Raw genomic sequence first — 14,568 nt, forward strand, 5'->3', positions numbered from 1 at the left:
CTATTACAAAATAAATAGACTTGAAAGAGAAGTTGCTGAATTGCAACTTATCATTAAACTGAAAACTATGGAGAGACCTGGTCTGAATAGAGATATTGGATTCCTGTCTCATTACATATGCTAATCATCTGCATACTATCCCTGGCTTTTTCCTGTAGGACTAATTGCAGTAGTTAACGGGTTTACCATACCCATTGAGTCAATCATCCATCTCCTACTACCCTCCGGAGAAAACCCCCACCCCGCCCTCCCACTATATATAAGGGTCTGGTGACTTCTGTTTCAGTGTATCTGAAGAAGTATGCATGCACACAAAAGCTTATACCAAGAACAAACTTAATTGATCTCTAAGGTGCTACTGGACAATTTAATTTATATATATATATATATATATATATTCGATTGCTACAAGTGTTCCTGATAGGTTGGATTGTTATCTATCAGGGGTCCTATATCATCAGATTTCCTGCATTAGCAGGGGGGTGGTCAAGGGAGTGGCTGGATCTCCTCAGCCACACCCAACTCTGGGTACAAGGGTGCTTGCAATCACTGGAGATAAGGCTAGGAGTTATTCTTCTTTGGATCAAAGATTAGGCACCTTGGTGGAGGAAACTTAGAGCTGATTATCTACAACTGAGGTATTGTCTAGCACAGGGATGGGGGATCTGTGGGCCCCAGATATTGTTGGACTACAATTCCCATCATCCCTGAACATTGGCCATGACATTATCTGACCAGTTAATTTTAGAGCTGCACAAAGTGTCTATGGGGATGACAAACTTGTGGTTGTTATGACCGGCCCCAATAAACTAATGAATCCAGATGGATCTCTGAATTCCCTGCTGTGGGTTGGTGGTGGTGGAGAGTTTCCTACAGATTCAGCCAGAACTCCTGGTCTCCATTTGGAATGAGGGAATGTCTTGGGTCATAGACACAATTGCTCCCAAATGGCCCTGGACTAATTTTAAAGCCAGTTTGGAACCGTGATTATACAGGTATATTATTCTTGGTATTAGTAATATTGGGCTTCTTTCACACTTGTAGTTTTTTATTGCTGCAAGTTGCTTTGAATGGACTTCACTTGGAAATGCAGCATATATTGTATGTAAGTATGTGGTGGGCTAAAAGCTCCCCCTTTCTAGGTTTAGCACGCTATTCAAGTTCACATGCTTGCCAGCCCCATTCAAATCCTTGCATGGGTCTACAGATAGGTTTGCAATCTAGCCAGGTCCTGTGGCAGCACCAGTTGTATGAACTAGCCCATCTACACACATGGTTCCTCACATCTTATGGAATCCTAGTGCCCCCCCCCCCCTTTTAAGCATAGAGGCTGCCAAGTACATATGGAGGAATCTGTCAATTTTGCATTCTTGCTTTTCATATATTAAGTTCGTTTCTCCACATTTCAGCGGTCTGTGATTTCTTTTTAAGGACTCATGAACATTCTTCAGCTTTTCAGTGCAAATGTATCTGAATATGCACATTTTTTAATGCAGTGCCCATTTCCACAAGCAAAAGCACATTTTTGTATGCCATTTTTCACTAATATGTGCATTTTGGGGCACACTGAGCACATTATTTGGAGAACTGCATAGCAGAATTTTGAGAAGTCTGGAATTCGAAGAATAACTGTGTTTTGGTTTGCCTAAAGGTAAAGAAACCCCTGACCATTAGGTCCAGTCGTGGACGACTCTGGGGTTGCGGCGCTCATCTCGCTTTATTGGCCCAGGGAGCCGGCGTACAGCTTCTGGGTCATGTGGCCAGCATGACTAAGCCGCTTCTGGCAAATCAGACCAGCGCACAGAAACACCGTTTACCTTCCTGCCAGAGTGGTACCTGTTTATCTACTTGCACTTTGACGTGCTTTTGAACTGCTAGGTTGGCAGGAGCAGGGACCGGGCAACGGGGGTGGGATTCGAACTGCCGACCTTCTGATCGGCAAGTCCTAGGCTCCATGGTTTAGACCACAGCGCCACCTGGTTTGCCTATTGGTCCATAAAGTACAAAATAGGTAGGTTTGCATTGAAATGCAAACTGAGCCATTCTTACAGGTGAGAGTCTGAATTCTCAGCTTCTCTCCTTAACCCAACAGGGGCAGAGCTGTTGCAGTAATGATTCCTCCAGTCAGTATCCTGTAGAGGTCCCCTGCAGCTGATGCAGAACAGAGCCAGATGCCAGTGTGGACTTGCACAAAAAAGAGTCAGAAGCTAAAGCCTTTGTGATTTTAATTCAGCACAACTAGAAATCCAATTCCATTTGATGTTCTTTAAAAAACAAAAAATATCTCCCCCAAGCTGTTTGCTCAGATTATTTAGTGGCCACCCAGCTGTGAGAATTGGCTTTTTTTTTTCCCTTCCCCCTCTCACACTCTGACCTCATCTGAGCTTGGAATGAATCCAAGGAGCCAGTGCTGTGTCTGACAGCATCCTCTGTCAGAAACAAAAGAGGTCAAATTATTAAAAGAAAGTAAGAAAGGGGCGCTCTTCACATCCAAATAGAGAAAACAGATGTGCGGTGACTTTTCTCGGTGCTCTTTCCAGCAGCAGCCCTGTACGTTAGGAGAAGGCGCATTAGGCGGATATGTTATAAATATGTACATTCATCACCATGGCAAAAGATCTCGTGGCGGCTATTAATTTTAGGGGTGGAATACAAGGTCTCTTTCAGTGCCTACCGGATTCGGGTGCCAATGGGCCATGTGGTAGCAAGGCTCGCTTTAAACACTTCTTGCAGACGGAACTTTGGAGCTACTGTGGGACAAGGCATGCAGTGAGGAGCTCCTTTGACTCTTTAACCTGACGCAATTTCAGCCGGCAGATTACTTTTGCCGCGAGATGTGCTGCGGCGAGCTGTGTTTCTCGGGGACGGGGAAATGAGGTTTGTGATGAGTTGGGAATAAGCAGCACTCTTTCGCTAGACCCGTGATGGGGTGATGGTAAGTGACTCTCTTGATGCCACCCTCTAACTATAAATGTAGCTAGCAAAATGTTCATCATTAATTAGGGTAGGGAGGGAATGTACTGATGGAGAGATTTTATATTGCAAGGGCCCTTTTGAGGATGCAATGTGCAAAGCCAGTCCTATCATTAGGTAGTGCTTGGGCAGAAGATGGTGTTTCAAACTGTTTTTGAGTTCTTGGAACAGCAGTGCTGTTTCCATTCATTTGAATGAATGAATGAATGAATGAATGAATGAAAAAACACCCTGTAACAAATAAAGTTACAAAACACCACTCTTTTTCAAATATATTCTTGAAAGTGTTGTCATGCGTGGGGGGAGGTTAGTCTGAATGCTTGGGCCCTCTTCTAATTCTAGGAATAGCCAGAATTTGTGAGGTGATGGGCCATTAAGGGAACGAAGGAAAGGGCTCTGTGCAAGATCACCTCCTGGCAAATAGAAGGGGAAGAAATGGAGGCAGTGAGAGATTTTACTTTCTTGGGCTCCATGATCACTGCAGATGGTGACAGCAGTCACAAAATTAAAAGATGCCTGCTTCTTGGGAGAAAAGCAATGACAAACCTTGACAGCATCTTAAAAAGCAGAGACATCACCTTGCCAACAAAGGCCCGTATAGTTAAAGCTATGGTTTTCCTAGTAGTGATGTATGGAAGTGAGAACTGGACCATAAAGAAGGCTGATCGCCAAAGAATTGATGCTTTTGAATTCTGGTGCTGGAGAAGACTCTTGAGAGTCCCATGGACTGCAAGAAGCTCAAACCTGTCCATCCTGAAGGAAATCAGCCCTGAGTGCTCACTGGAAGGACAGATCGTGAAGCTGAGGCTCCAATACTTTGGCCACCTCATGATAAGAGAAGACTCCCTGGAAAAGACGCTGGTGTTGGGAAAGATGGAGGGCACAAGGAGAAGGGGACGACAGAGGACGAGATGGTTGGACAGTGTTCTCGAAGCTACCAGCATGAATCTGACCAAACTGCGGGAGGCAGTGGAAGACAGGACTGCCTGGCATGCTCTGGTCCATGGGGTCACGAAGAGTTGGACATGACTAAACAACAACAACAACAACATGGAGTTATTCCACCATGGAGCCATCTGAAGGCAGCCCTGTGTAGGGAAGTTTTTAAATGTTTTATTATGTTTTTTATATATGTTGGAAGCTTCCCAGAGTGGCTGGGGGCAACCCAGTCAGATGGGCGGGGGTATAAAGAGTAAAATTATTATTATTTGCATTATTATTATTATTAATTATTATTGATTGGACGCCCGTTTTTGCACCAGAGAAATGCTGGAGGGTATGCCCTTTTAAATGTTTTATTATGTTTTTTTATATATGTTGGAAGCCACCCAGAGTGGCTGGGGAAACCCAGTCAGATGGGCGGGGGTATAAAGAGTAAAATTATTATTATTATTATTATTATTATTATTATTATTATTATTATTATTATTATTATTGATTGGACGCCCCTGTTTGCATCAGAGAAATGCTGGAGGGTATGTCCTTCCCACCACCCGGCGAGAAAGGAACTTTCCCCGGGCGGAAAGTTGCAGTTTCCGCGCGCTAGGACCTGGCAAGCGCCGCGCGGCGGCGATGTGCGACTTCCCTGCTGGAGCGTGTGGGTTGGCGGCGGCGGAGCGGGTAGAATTACGCTGGCAATCCCAGCCCCTTGGCCGCCTTTCCAAGGGACCGCTCTTGCTTGGCGAAGGAAAAGAAGGAAGATCTGCCCAGAGAGAGAGAGACGGAGAAAGCAAGAAGCAGACAAGAGAGAGCGCTCGGCGGGGCGAATACATGGGCCAACATTAGGACCCAGAGAAGCCGGCGATGATTTGGGCAGTAGGTAAAAAAGCTCCGCTGACATTCCTGGCATTCCGGCGCGAGGAAATAGGGGCTGTTTGGAGTATTTCGTGCGTGTTTGTTTGCTGCTTTTTCGGAGCGCCTGCAAACGGCGCTTTGCAAGGACGCAGCCTGTCATTTGCGCGCTTGGGGAGGGGGGGAGAGACACCCCTCCTCTCCCCATTGCTTCTCTCCTCTCCTCCCCTTCCTTCTCTTTTCTTTTTCCTGGGCTGGGCTGGAAGTGGGAAGCTGAGCCGCGCTCGCTTCGCGGGGTCTCTTGCGGGGAAACTTCAGAGCTAAAAGAGGTAATGACGGAACTGTGCGCGGTGCGGGAGAGAGAGAGAGAGAGAGAGAGAGAGAGAGAGAGAGGAAAAGCCCGGGGCAGCCACCGCGTCATCCTCTGCAGGGATGATGGAGAGGGGAAAGTGCGGAGTTGCCTGCCAATTTTAGGACTCCCCACCCCCCCCTCCACTCCCTAGGCATGGATGTTCATAGCGATCTGGAAAGCCAGAGGGGCTAGTTGTACTCTGGGAAACTTTTTGGACATATGGTAGGAAAGCTTTTCGATTAGCTTATTTTTAAGTTGTTGACCCGCGAAGAGGGCCGGGGGAAAGTCCTGATTTCTGTAAAGTTGAATCCGGGCTGCTCCATAGTTCAGCTGACTGCATTGAAAAAAGTAGAGCATGGAGAGAGAGAGAGCATGAGCAGAGCAGAGGAGCTGCCTCTAATTTAAAAGTATATAGTAATTATTTGTATCCTGCTTGGGGAGCTTTTCGATCAAGTGCCCTGTAAATATCCTGCATAAAATAAAGACCTGATTTCGAGAAGCGTGGTATTTTCCTACAGCAGAGCAGGGGTGCGTGTACATGCCAGGAGGAAAATAGCAAGAAGGAAGGACATATAGTGCATTGAGAGTGTTCCTGAAAAAGCAGGGCATAGCGTGCCAGGCTGTTTTTCATTGCTTGACAGGAGGCTGCTGTAGCATTGGGAGGCTGCTTTAGCTTTCCCCCTCGGTTACAGCGCAGATCAATGTGTGGTTTCCAAAATAGGTCTGTCATATGGTGGGGTTTTGCTCTGCCTTTAGGGAGATGATCCATCATTGCCAGGTTTAGCTCAAGAAAAGCTGGTGGCTTGTCAGATTGGAGGGTTGGGGGAATCCAAGGTCAGGTGGTTGCCACCTTTTGTTTCTCTGGAGAGGCTCTTGGCCCCCAAAGAGGTTTCCAACAAGCAGGCATCCGTCCACACTGCAGAAGCGTTTTCCCTGTTTGTGCCTCCACGGTTGGGATTTGCTTGGGCATGTTGTCTGTCTGTTAAAAAAAGTTGGCAACCCTTTCCAAGGGACGCAGTTATAAATGTATGACTGTGTGGCGTGCCTGGTTTCTGAAACGAACCATCTCGGGGATCCACAAGCCTGAAAAGAACCTGTGAATGCTACTGAATGAGGCCAAGGCCCATCTAGTCCACTTCCTGTCTTCGCAGTGTCCAACTAGATGTCTGTGGGAAGCTTCAAAGCAGGACCTGAGTCTTGCACCATCTTTTCTAGAAGCTCTTCTTTGTGACTGTGGAGGCTGGGTGTGCTTGCTCAGTTATGAGAAAAATCTGGAGGCGCCTTTGATTCAGTGGGAAAGATCTATCCCTCGCATGCAGACCTTCCTAGACTTGCCAATCAGAAGGTCAGCAGTTCAAATCCCCATGACGGGGTGAGTTCCCGTTGCTCGGTCCCTGCTCCTGCCAACCTAGCAGTTCGAAAGCACGTCAAAGTGCAAGTAGATAAATAGGTACCACTCCGGCAGGAAGGTAAACGGTGTTTCTGTGCGCTGCTCTGGTTCTCCAGAAGCGGCTTAGTCATGCTGGCCACATGACCCGGAAGCTGTATGCCGGCTCCCTCGGCCAATAAAGCGAGATGAGCGCCACAACCCCAGAGTCATTCACAACTGGACCTAATGGTCCGTTTACCTTTAGTTTAAAAAGGAGTTCAGTTGGCAGATCTGGGAAATACCTGGGGATGGGAGGGGGAGTATTGCAGGATCCATACCTCTGTGGCAGAGCACTTGCTTGGCTTGCAGAAGTTCCCAGGTTCGATCCTGGGCATCTCCACTTATAAAACAATCAGGTACAAGTCGATGGCGGGGAAAGACCCTCTACCTGAAACCATTTAGAGGTCCTGCTGGGCAGAGTAGAAAAAAATTACTAGCCTAGATAGATCAATAGTCTGATCTAACACTAAGCCTCCTCATAGGTCTGAGACACATGCATTCACATCGCACTGCAAATGCTGCTGTGTGTGCAACAGCTGAGGAGTCTCAACTACAAAACTGGCTGCGGTGGAACTTTGGCACCTAAAATCCTATAACACCTGTGACCCAAATTCTCTGCAAGCATGCCATCTTCCCTGCTGACCTACTCATGGCCTTAAGATCAATAGATGATGCCCTCTTGGTAATTCCTGTACAGGATGAAGTGTGTGGTGTTGAGGGTTCAAGAGAAAGCCTTTTGTATTGAGGTGCACCAGGCCTCAACCCTAATATAACTTTAGGCAATTGGTTAAGGTGCACTTTTTTGGGTGGCCGGGTGGAGGAGGAGAGACCTAACTGGATGAATTAATCGATTTGTTGCTGCTGCTATTAGCAAATGGTTGTTGATTTGTTATGTATTTGAGGGTTGTGTTATTTTGTGGATGTTACACTTAGTTTTTATCTTGTCTAGTTTTGTTGTAAACTGCCCTATGGCTCATAACAAGGGTAGTATATAAACACTCCAAATAAATATTCTGATGCCCCAATACTGGCAATAAGTCTAAAAAGATAAACTTCTTTCTGAGCCTGTACAATTCCGGCAAGGAAGCAACTCTGCCTGTAGGGTGGTATGTGATTCTACCAGTTCCGTTGACTTGTTTGTTTTTAGTGTATGAAGAGAGCAGGAAATATTTCCAATACTGCATAGTTTTCAGCCAACAAACATTGCTACAAAAACGAAACATGTCTTTTGTGTGGACCCTGGACTGGTCTCAAAATGATACCATAATCTTCTCCATATTGCAGCAGTGTGTGTGTGTGTGTGTGTGTGTGTGTGTGTGTGTCATTTGGTTAATTTCCAAAACATATTGACAGCTGAGATTAAAAAAAAACAGCTCTTGGACAAGGTTTGTACATTGTACCATCCATGACACCGTGCTCCTCAAACCACTGATTCTGTAGAAGAGCCCGTTGGTAGACCAAGTTGGTATAGTGGCTAGATCAGTCTCCTCCAACCTCATGCCGTGCAGATTATGTCAGTCTCATGCTCCCATCAGCCCCTGACAGCATGGCTCATGGTGAGGAATGCTGGGAGTTATGGTCCAGCAACATCTGAAAGGCTCCAGGTTGTGGGGGTGGGATTGGGTTAGAGCATAGGACTTTGGCCTGAGTCCAAATCTCTAGTTAGCAGCAAAGATTACTGGGTGCCCTTCCTTGGCCAGTCACTATCACTCACTATCATAGGGTTGCTGTAAGGAAGAGGACCTGTGCTCCCTGGAGGAAATGGAGAGTATAATCCAGCCTTTTATTTAACATCTTGCCTGATATACAATGGCTGTGACCAGGCTGGGATAGCAAAGTTGGTAGAGCATGATAATAATAGTAATAATAATTTATTATTTATGCCCCTGCCCATTTGGCTGGGTTTTCCCTGCCACTCTTAATCTCCGGGTTATGGGTTCAAGCCCCATGTTGGGCAAAAGACTCCTGCATTGCAGGGGGTTGGACAAAATAACCCTTGGGGTCCTTTCAAATTTGACAATTCTACGAATCCAGGATTGATTAGGTGTGCGCGCGCATGGGAGAGAGGCTGGGGACAGGGATCAGTTTTCTGAGCATACATCCTGGTTTGCTTGCACAAAACTTACACAGCGCCTAGTCTTTATTGAGTCCTTATTCTGATTTGTTTGTGGTGAGGTTACACAACAATGCTAGTTTATTCTGATTTTATCCTTCCTGTTAATCATTGATTCCACACTTTTCAGTGCATTTCACAATCACCAATGAAAATAAACGAATATCGGGCCTTGTTGCACCAGAGCGATAGAGCTCCTTAATTCGCTTCAGCTGTGTAAACTTAAATTTCTGGTGTGGAATTGAATCCCTCCGCCTCTGGAGTCAACTTGAGCGAGAAAGAAACAGAGACATAATAGCAGCAAAGAGCAGGGTCTTTATATCAGTAGCTCCAAGGCTGTGGAACGAACTTCCCTTTGTATGTTATAGCTCTCCCTCTCTATTGACTTTCCAGCAAGGGTGCAAAATAAAGTTTCCGGTCATTTGGCCTCCAGTACAGTACGGGACGTGGGTGGCGCTGTGAGTTAAACCACAGAGCCTAGGACTTGCCAATCAGAAGGTTGGTGGTTCGAATCCCCTCGATGGAGTGAGCTCCCGTTGCTCGGTCCCTGCTCCTGCCCACCTAGCAGTTCAAAAGCACGTCAAAGTGCAAGTAGATAAATAGGTATCGCTCTGGCAGGAAGGTAAACAGTGTTTCCGTGCATTGCTCTGGTTCGCCAGAGTCATGCTTAGTCATGCTGGCCACATGACCCGGAAGCTGTACACCGGCTCCCTCAGCCAATAAAGCAAGATGAGCATTGCAACCCCAGAGCTGGACCTAATGGTCAGGGGTCCCTTTACCTTTACCTTTACTTTTACCTTTACAGCTAGCTAGCTAGCTAGCTAGCTAGCTAGCTAGCTTGGTTGGTTGGTGCTGTTTCTGTTGTTCCCTGTCTACAGGTTTTGTTTCTTTTGTTTTTAGGCGTGGGGAGTAATTAGGATGTTTTTGTACACCGAGTTTGTGTGAAGGTGGCTAACAGGTTATTCTGAATAAATAATAATACAATCAGATAGTATTGTTTATCCTAACAACAGGGCATCTGGCTCCATGTGGTTTCTGTGAATTCAGTTAAGTTTATTTACTTAGGCAGTTTTGTTATTTCCAAATAAATAAAATTAAGAGGGGCAGGGGCGTGTACAGGAATTGTATATCGCAAACCAGGTCATTAATTAAAAACATATAGCACTGTGCTCAGTTTAAAAATGAAATTTATAGTATGTGCTGGCCATCTGTCATGAGATTCCTGCATCGCTGGGGTTGGTCTAGATGACCCTCTGGTAACTTTTCAGCTCTGTTTCTACTATGCTGGCATTTCTGCTTTTACACTGTTATTATCCCTACAACTCAGACTGCTGTATGTACCCTAAATCTCTCCTGCATCTAGCCAACCAACCTCCAAATTCCGCAAAATTTTGTTATTCAGCAAGCAGAACCATGTAAAAAAGGAAATATTTGTTCTATACCTTTCTCCCATTGCTGATCTTGATATTCTTAGAGCAGAGTTTTAACCACTCTCCTAGCTCAAGATAAAAATAATAAGAAATAACAACGATACTTACAGTAATTACCATTCTGTGTATAACACACTACAGTTTAGGTTGCTTCTATGTGCTTTGTAATAGCGGGTACCAAAAGAGTCAGATATGAATGGCTAGGATTGCTTTTTCTAAAAATAACAAACTCCTGCAAGCAGGAATGGTGTGGTTTGCATAAGAAAAACCACACACTGGTGTTAACAATGGGCTGGCTAATTGCAGGAACAATTCTAAGTAAACGATCCTAAAAAGGTCTTTCCTTGGCAAACAGCCTGAAAAAAGAGAGAGAAAAGAGCAGGCAGACTCTGTGTTGACTGCTCTAAATGCCAAACATACAAGAGGGATTATCTTCCATTATTTACTTCCAGGGTTCTTTCTCGTTGGAAACTGCAACTGAGGTTAAAAGGATTCAGGCCGCAGCTCAGTACAGAGAAATCTAGTTTGGTTCAGATGAATGAGGCAGAGAGCATTTTAGCACACTTTGCACACTAAAGTGATATGGAAATGATTGGCAGTGGTGACTACAGTGATTATAGTATTCGTCCTTATTAATAAGCAGGGTGGGTTTATTTAAATGGGTGGGCTGGGTCCTGACTAAAGGTGCAATCTAAGTTCCACTCAGTTCAGTGGGGCTTATTCCTAGGTAAATGGGGTATAGCATTTATTTATTTACTATATTTCTGGGCTGCCCTTCATCTGTCAGGATCATGCAGCACTTAGCCATTGCCCTCATGTTGTTTTAACATGAATACTTCAAAAAAAAAATTGCTGTACAGTGGTACCTCAGGTTACATACGCTTCCGGTTAATGACTCCGCTAACCCAGAAATAGTGCTTCAGGTTAAGAACTTTGCTTCAGGATGAGAACAGAAATCGTGCTCCAGCGGTGTGGTGGCAGCTGGAGGCCCCATTAGCTAAAGTGGTGGTTCAGGTTAAGAACAGTTTCAGGTTAAGTATGGACCTCCGGAACGAATTAAGTACTTAACCTGAGGTACCACTGTATTTCCTCTGTTGTTGGTATATTCAGAGGCATGCCCTCCCTGATCCTAAAGATAGTACATTATTATTGTTAGTAGTATTAGTATTAGCATTTCTATACCGTTTTTTTATTTTTAAGTGGGGGGGGGGGAATCTCAATCATGCCCCAGAAGCATTTCCCTTCATTAATTTGTCTAATCCCCTTTCAAATCCATCTAAGCTGGTGGCCATTGGCCACTTCTGCTTTCTTCAGAAGATTAATTTGGTAGTTGTGATGTTGCACCAGACTATGCAGGGGTGCGTGCTCAAAAAGCCCATCTGAGCCGATGTGTGGGTGGATGAAATGAAATACTACAAAAGACTGCTTTTATACTTGTTTCTTGGAACATGAGCCAGCTGTGTGTATGGTTTAGAAAGTGTAGATTCAGTGTTAGCGTTCTGTGTTTTATGCTACAATGGGTTTGTTTAAAAAGTAAAATTGGCTCCTGAAATGAACAAGGACACATTCAGAATAGTAATTTATAATCTTGTCTGTGTCGTGCTACTCATAACTAGGTTATTCCTCTGTAATAAACAAAAATCGGCCCTTATTTCCTTATGGGGGACACAAGAGCCCTTATAGAGTCCTTTGTAGGTTCTCCATCGGTTGGAGAAAATAACAGAGGCCAACCAGAGAATATTGAGAAGCAAAGCAGCTAGTAAGCCTGATCTTTATTGATCTGTTGCAACAGGGTGCTCCCCTCACACACAGGAAAGGAGAAGGACCCAGGACAAAGGTGTGCCCGCCCTTATATAGACATTTTAAATTGCCCGCCCTGGAGTCCAAGACCAGAAACATCATACATACATCACAGAAAGGGTTTACCTCAAGACCACCCCCAGATACATCATACCTACATCACAGAAAGGGCGGTCTAGAACAGAAATCTGAGTGCGTTGTTTATCTCCTGTCTGGCAGGTTATCTGTTAATGGTTACTTGATTGGATTACCTGGGGAGCCTGGCCAGTCTTTTGTCATGATAAATACTTAGTTCCTGAGTCAGGTCACAGGCTCACCCTGTTCATACACAGACATACCCTTAAGACAGGATTTGTGAACAAAAAGACAATGGGAAGGCTTTTCCATTTTCCATTGACCTTGCAGAGAAATATTTGAGGTCAATTTGGGAGGGACAAAATGGTTTCAGGAATTTTTCTGTGGGGTTCCAGACATGTGGCCTATATATGGAGTTATGAATATATATATATATATATATATATATATATATATGTGTGTGTGTGTGTGTGTGTGTGTGTGTGTATATAACCTTAAAATTTTTATTTCACCACATAACTGTGTGGGTTTGACACAGAAAAGTGTAGAATGAGCCCAAAATTCAGAGTGGGTTGATTGTAGCTGGCCTAGCTCTGTAGCCTTGGCCTAGCTCTGAGGCAGGTTTGGTTTAGGTGTGGACAAGGGCTGGAAAGTCCAGGAACATGGGTACGGGAGGGACTTGAGAGTCAGGCACCGGATCAAGCAGTTATGGAGCAAAGGGTTATGGGGCAGGCACAGAGAGCCATGCAGAAGGTTCTGGGGTAGCAGCAGAGGGTTGGAGAGGCCAATAGCCGCTGTCAGGTCAAAGGCAAAGTGGACAGCCCAGGATCCACCATCTGAGGTAGCAGTCAGGAAGCAGGAGAAATAGGGAAGAGTCTTTGAACTCAAGACAAGTTGCTCAAGTTCAGCTTGTTGTGTCTTGATGCCTTTTAATGTCAGCTGACTCTCTTCAGGCTTGAATTGCAGCCTAGACGGCAACCATTTATCCCAGGCATCCCCAAACTCGGCCCTCCAGATATTTTGGGACTACAATTCCCATCATCCCTGACCACTGGTCCTGTTAGCTAGGGATGATGGGAGTTGTAGTCCCAATGCCTCTGGAGGGCCGAGGTTTATCCCAACCTAAGGCCTAGTCTGCCCGACTTCTTGCAGGCTTTGTCTGAGTGCTGGGGATCCTTCTCCACAGCCCTTTTAACGGCTCCAATGTGGTAGATTACCCTCTCTCATCTCTTGGTCATTTTCTGGCATGACAAAGAGCCAGGAGACCAGAAATCGGCTTTCTGACCTGCCTCAGCTGAAAATCTATAGCAATCAGTATTTCACATGTAAATTGTTGACAGTGTAAATTTTTGTGTGTGAAAAAGTGCAACATAAATGTTGACAGTTGCATAAATATTATATTCAGCATTCGCTTATGAATGTCTACAAAGCAAATCAGGATCGTCAGCATTCAGATACAGTCGCCAAATTGCTTAATATGGATGATGAGTACCTTGCTTGTGTAAGATAATGTTTGCTGATATCTGTTGGGTGTATAAAATATTGTATTACGTTGGTGAGATGTCCCTGAGCACTTGTTCCCTAGTGATATGTATGTGGATTCTAACATGCAGTTTCAAAGTCTTTCCCCAACCCCATTGTTTTTCCTTTTATTGGAAAACACAGTCACAAATATATTGAATTCCAGGAACGTTTCAGCCTTACTGCCCTTGGGAGGCAAGCCTTCTATATATCCCAGTCGGGATTCAGCCCTCATCATGGGGCTGAAACTGCCTTGGTTCCACTGGTCGATGATCTCCGGCGGGCTAGGGACAAAGGTGAGAGCTGTTTCCTAGTTCTGCTGGATCTCTCAGTGGCGTTTGATACAATCGACCATAACATCCTTCTGGACCGTCTAGAGGGGTTGGGAGCTGGGGGCACTGTCATACAGTGGTTCCACTCCTTCCTCCTGGGCCGTGTTCAGAAAATGGTGTTGGGGGATGAGTGTTCAGACCCCTGGGCTCTCACTTGTGGGGTGCCTCAGGGTTCTGTCCTCTCCCCCATGCTTTTCAACATCTACATGCAGCCGCTGGGAGAGATCATCAGAGGGTTTGGGCTGGGTGTCCATCAATATGCAGATGATACCCAGCGCTACCTCTCTTTTAAATCAGAACCAGTGAAGGCGGTGAAGGTCCTGTGTGAGTGTCTGGAGGTGGTTGGAGGATGGATGGCAGCTAACAGATTGAGGTTGAATCCTGACAAGACGGAAGTTCTGTTCCTGGGGGACAGGAGGAGGGTGGGTGTGGAGGACTCCCTTGTCCTGAGTTGGGTAACTGTGCACCTCAAGGACCTGGTGCACAGCCTGGGAGTCATTTTGGACGCACAGCTGTCCATGGAGGCACAGGTCAATTCTGTGTCCAGGGCAGCTGTCTATTAGCTCCATCTGGTACGCAGGCTGAAACCCTATCTGCCCGCAGACTGCCTTGCCAGAGTAGTGCATGCTCTGGTTATCTCCCGCTTGGACTACTGCAATGCGCTCTACATGGGGCTACCTTTGAAGGTGACCCGGAAACTATAACTAATCCAGAACGTGGCAGCTAGACTGGTGACTGGGAGCGGCCACCGA

General features: G+C 45.6%; 1 protein-coding gene across 5 annotated transcripts in view; it reads left to right on the forward strand.

The window, feature by feature from the left end:
* AMOTL1 (angiomotin like 1) overlaps positions 1-14,568 on the forward strand; it is a 69,527-nt gene that overhangs the window by 15,032 nt on the left and 39,927 nt on the right. The window contains exon 1 of one of the 5 annotated variants that reach the window (XM_083436241.1): positions 4,647-4,792. The exons of 3 other annotated variants lie outside the window; for them this stretch is intronic. In XM_083436241.1, the coding sequence (XP_083292367.1) occupies positions 4,777-4,792 (16 nt within the window). In that variant the 5' untranslated portion in view covers positions 4,647-4,776. Of the gene's footprint in view, positions 1-4,646; positions 4,793-14,568 lie in introns of those variants that run through there. One more of the 5 variants, XM_083436244.1, reaches the window with a different exon arrangement.

Source organism: Podarcis tiliguerta, assembly GCF_965153285.1.
Source record: "Podarcis tiliguerta genome assembly, chromosome: 4".
Lineage (NCBI taxonomy): Eukaryota > Metazoa > Chordata > Lepidosauria > Squamata > Lacertidae > Podarcis > Podarcis tiliguerta.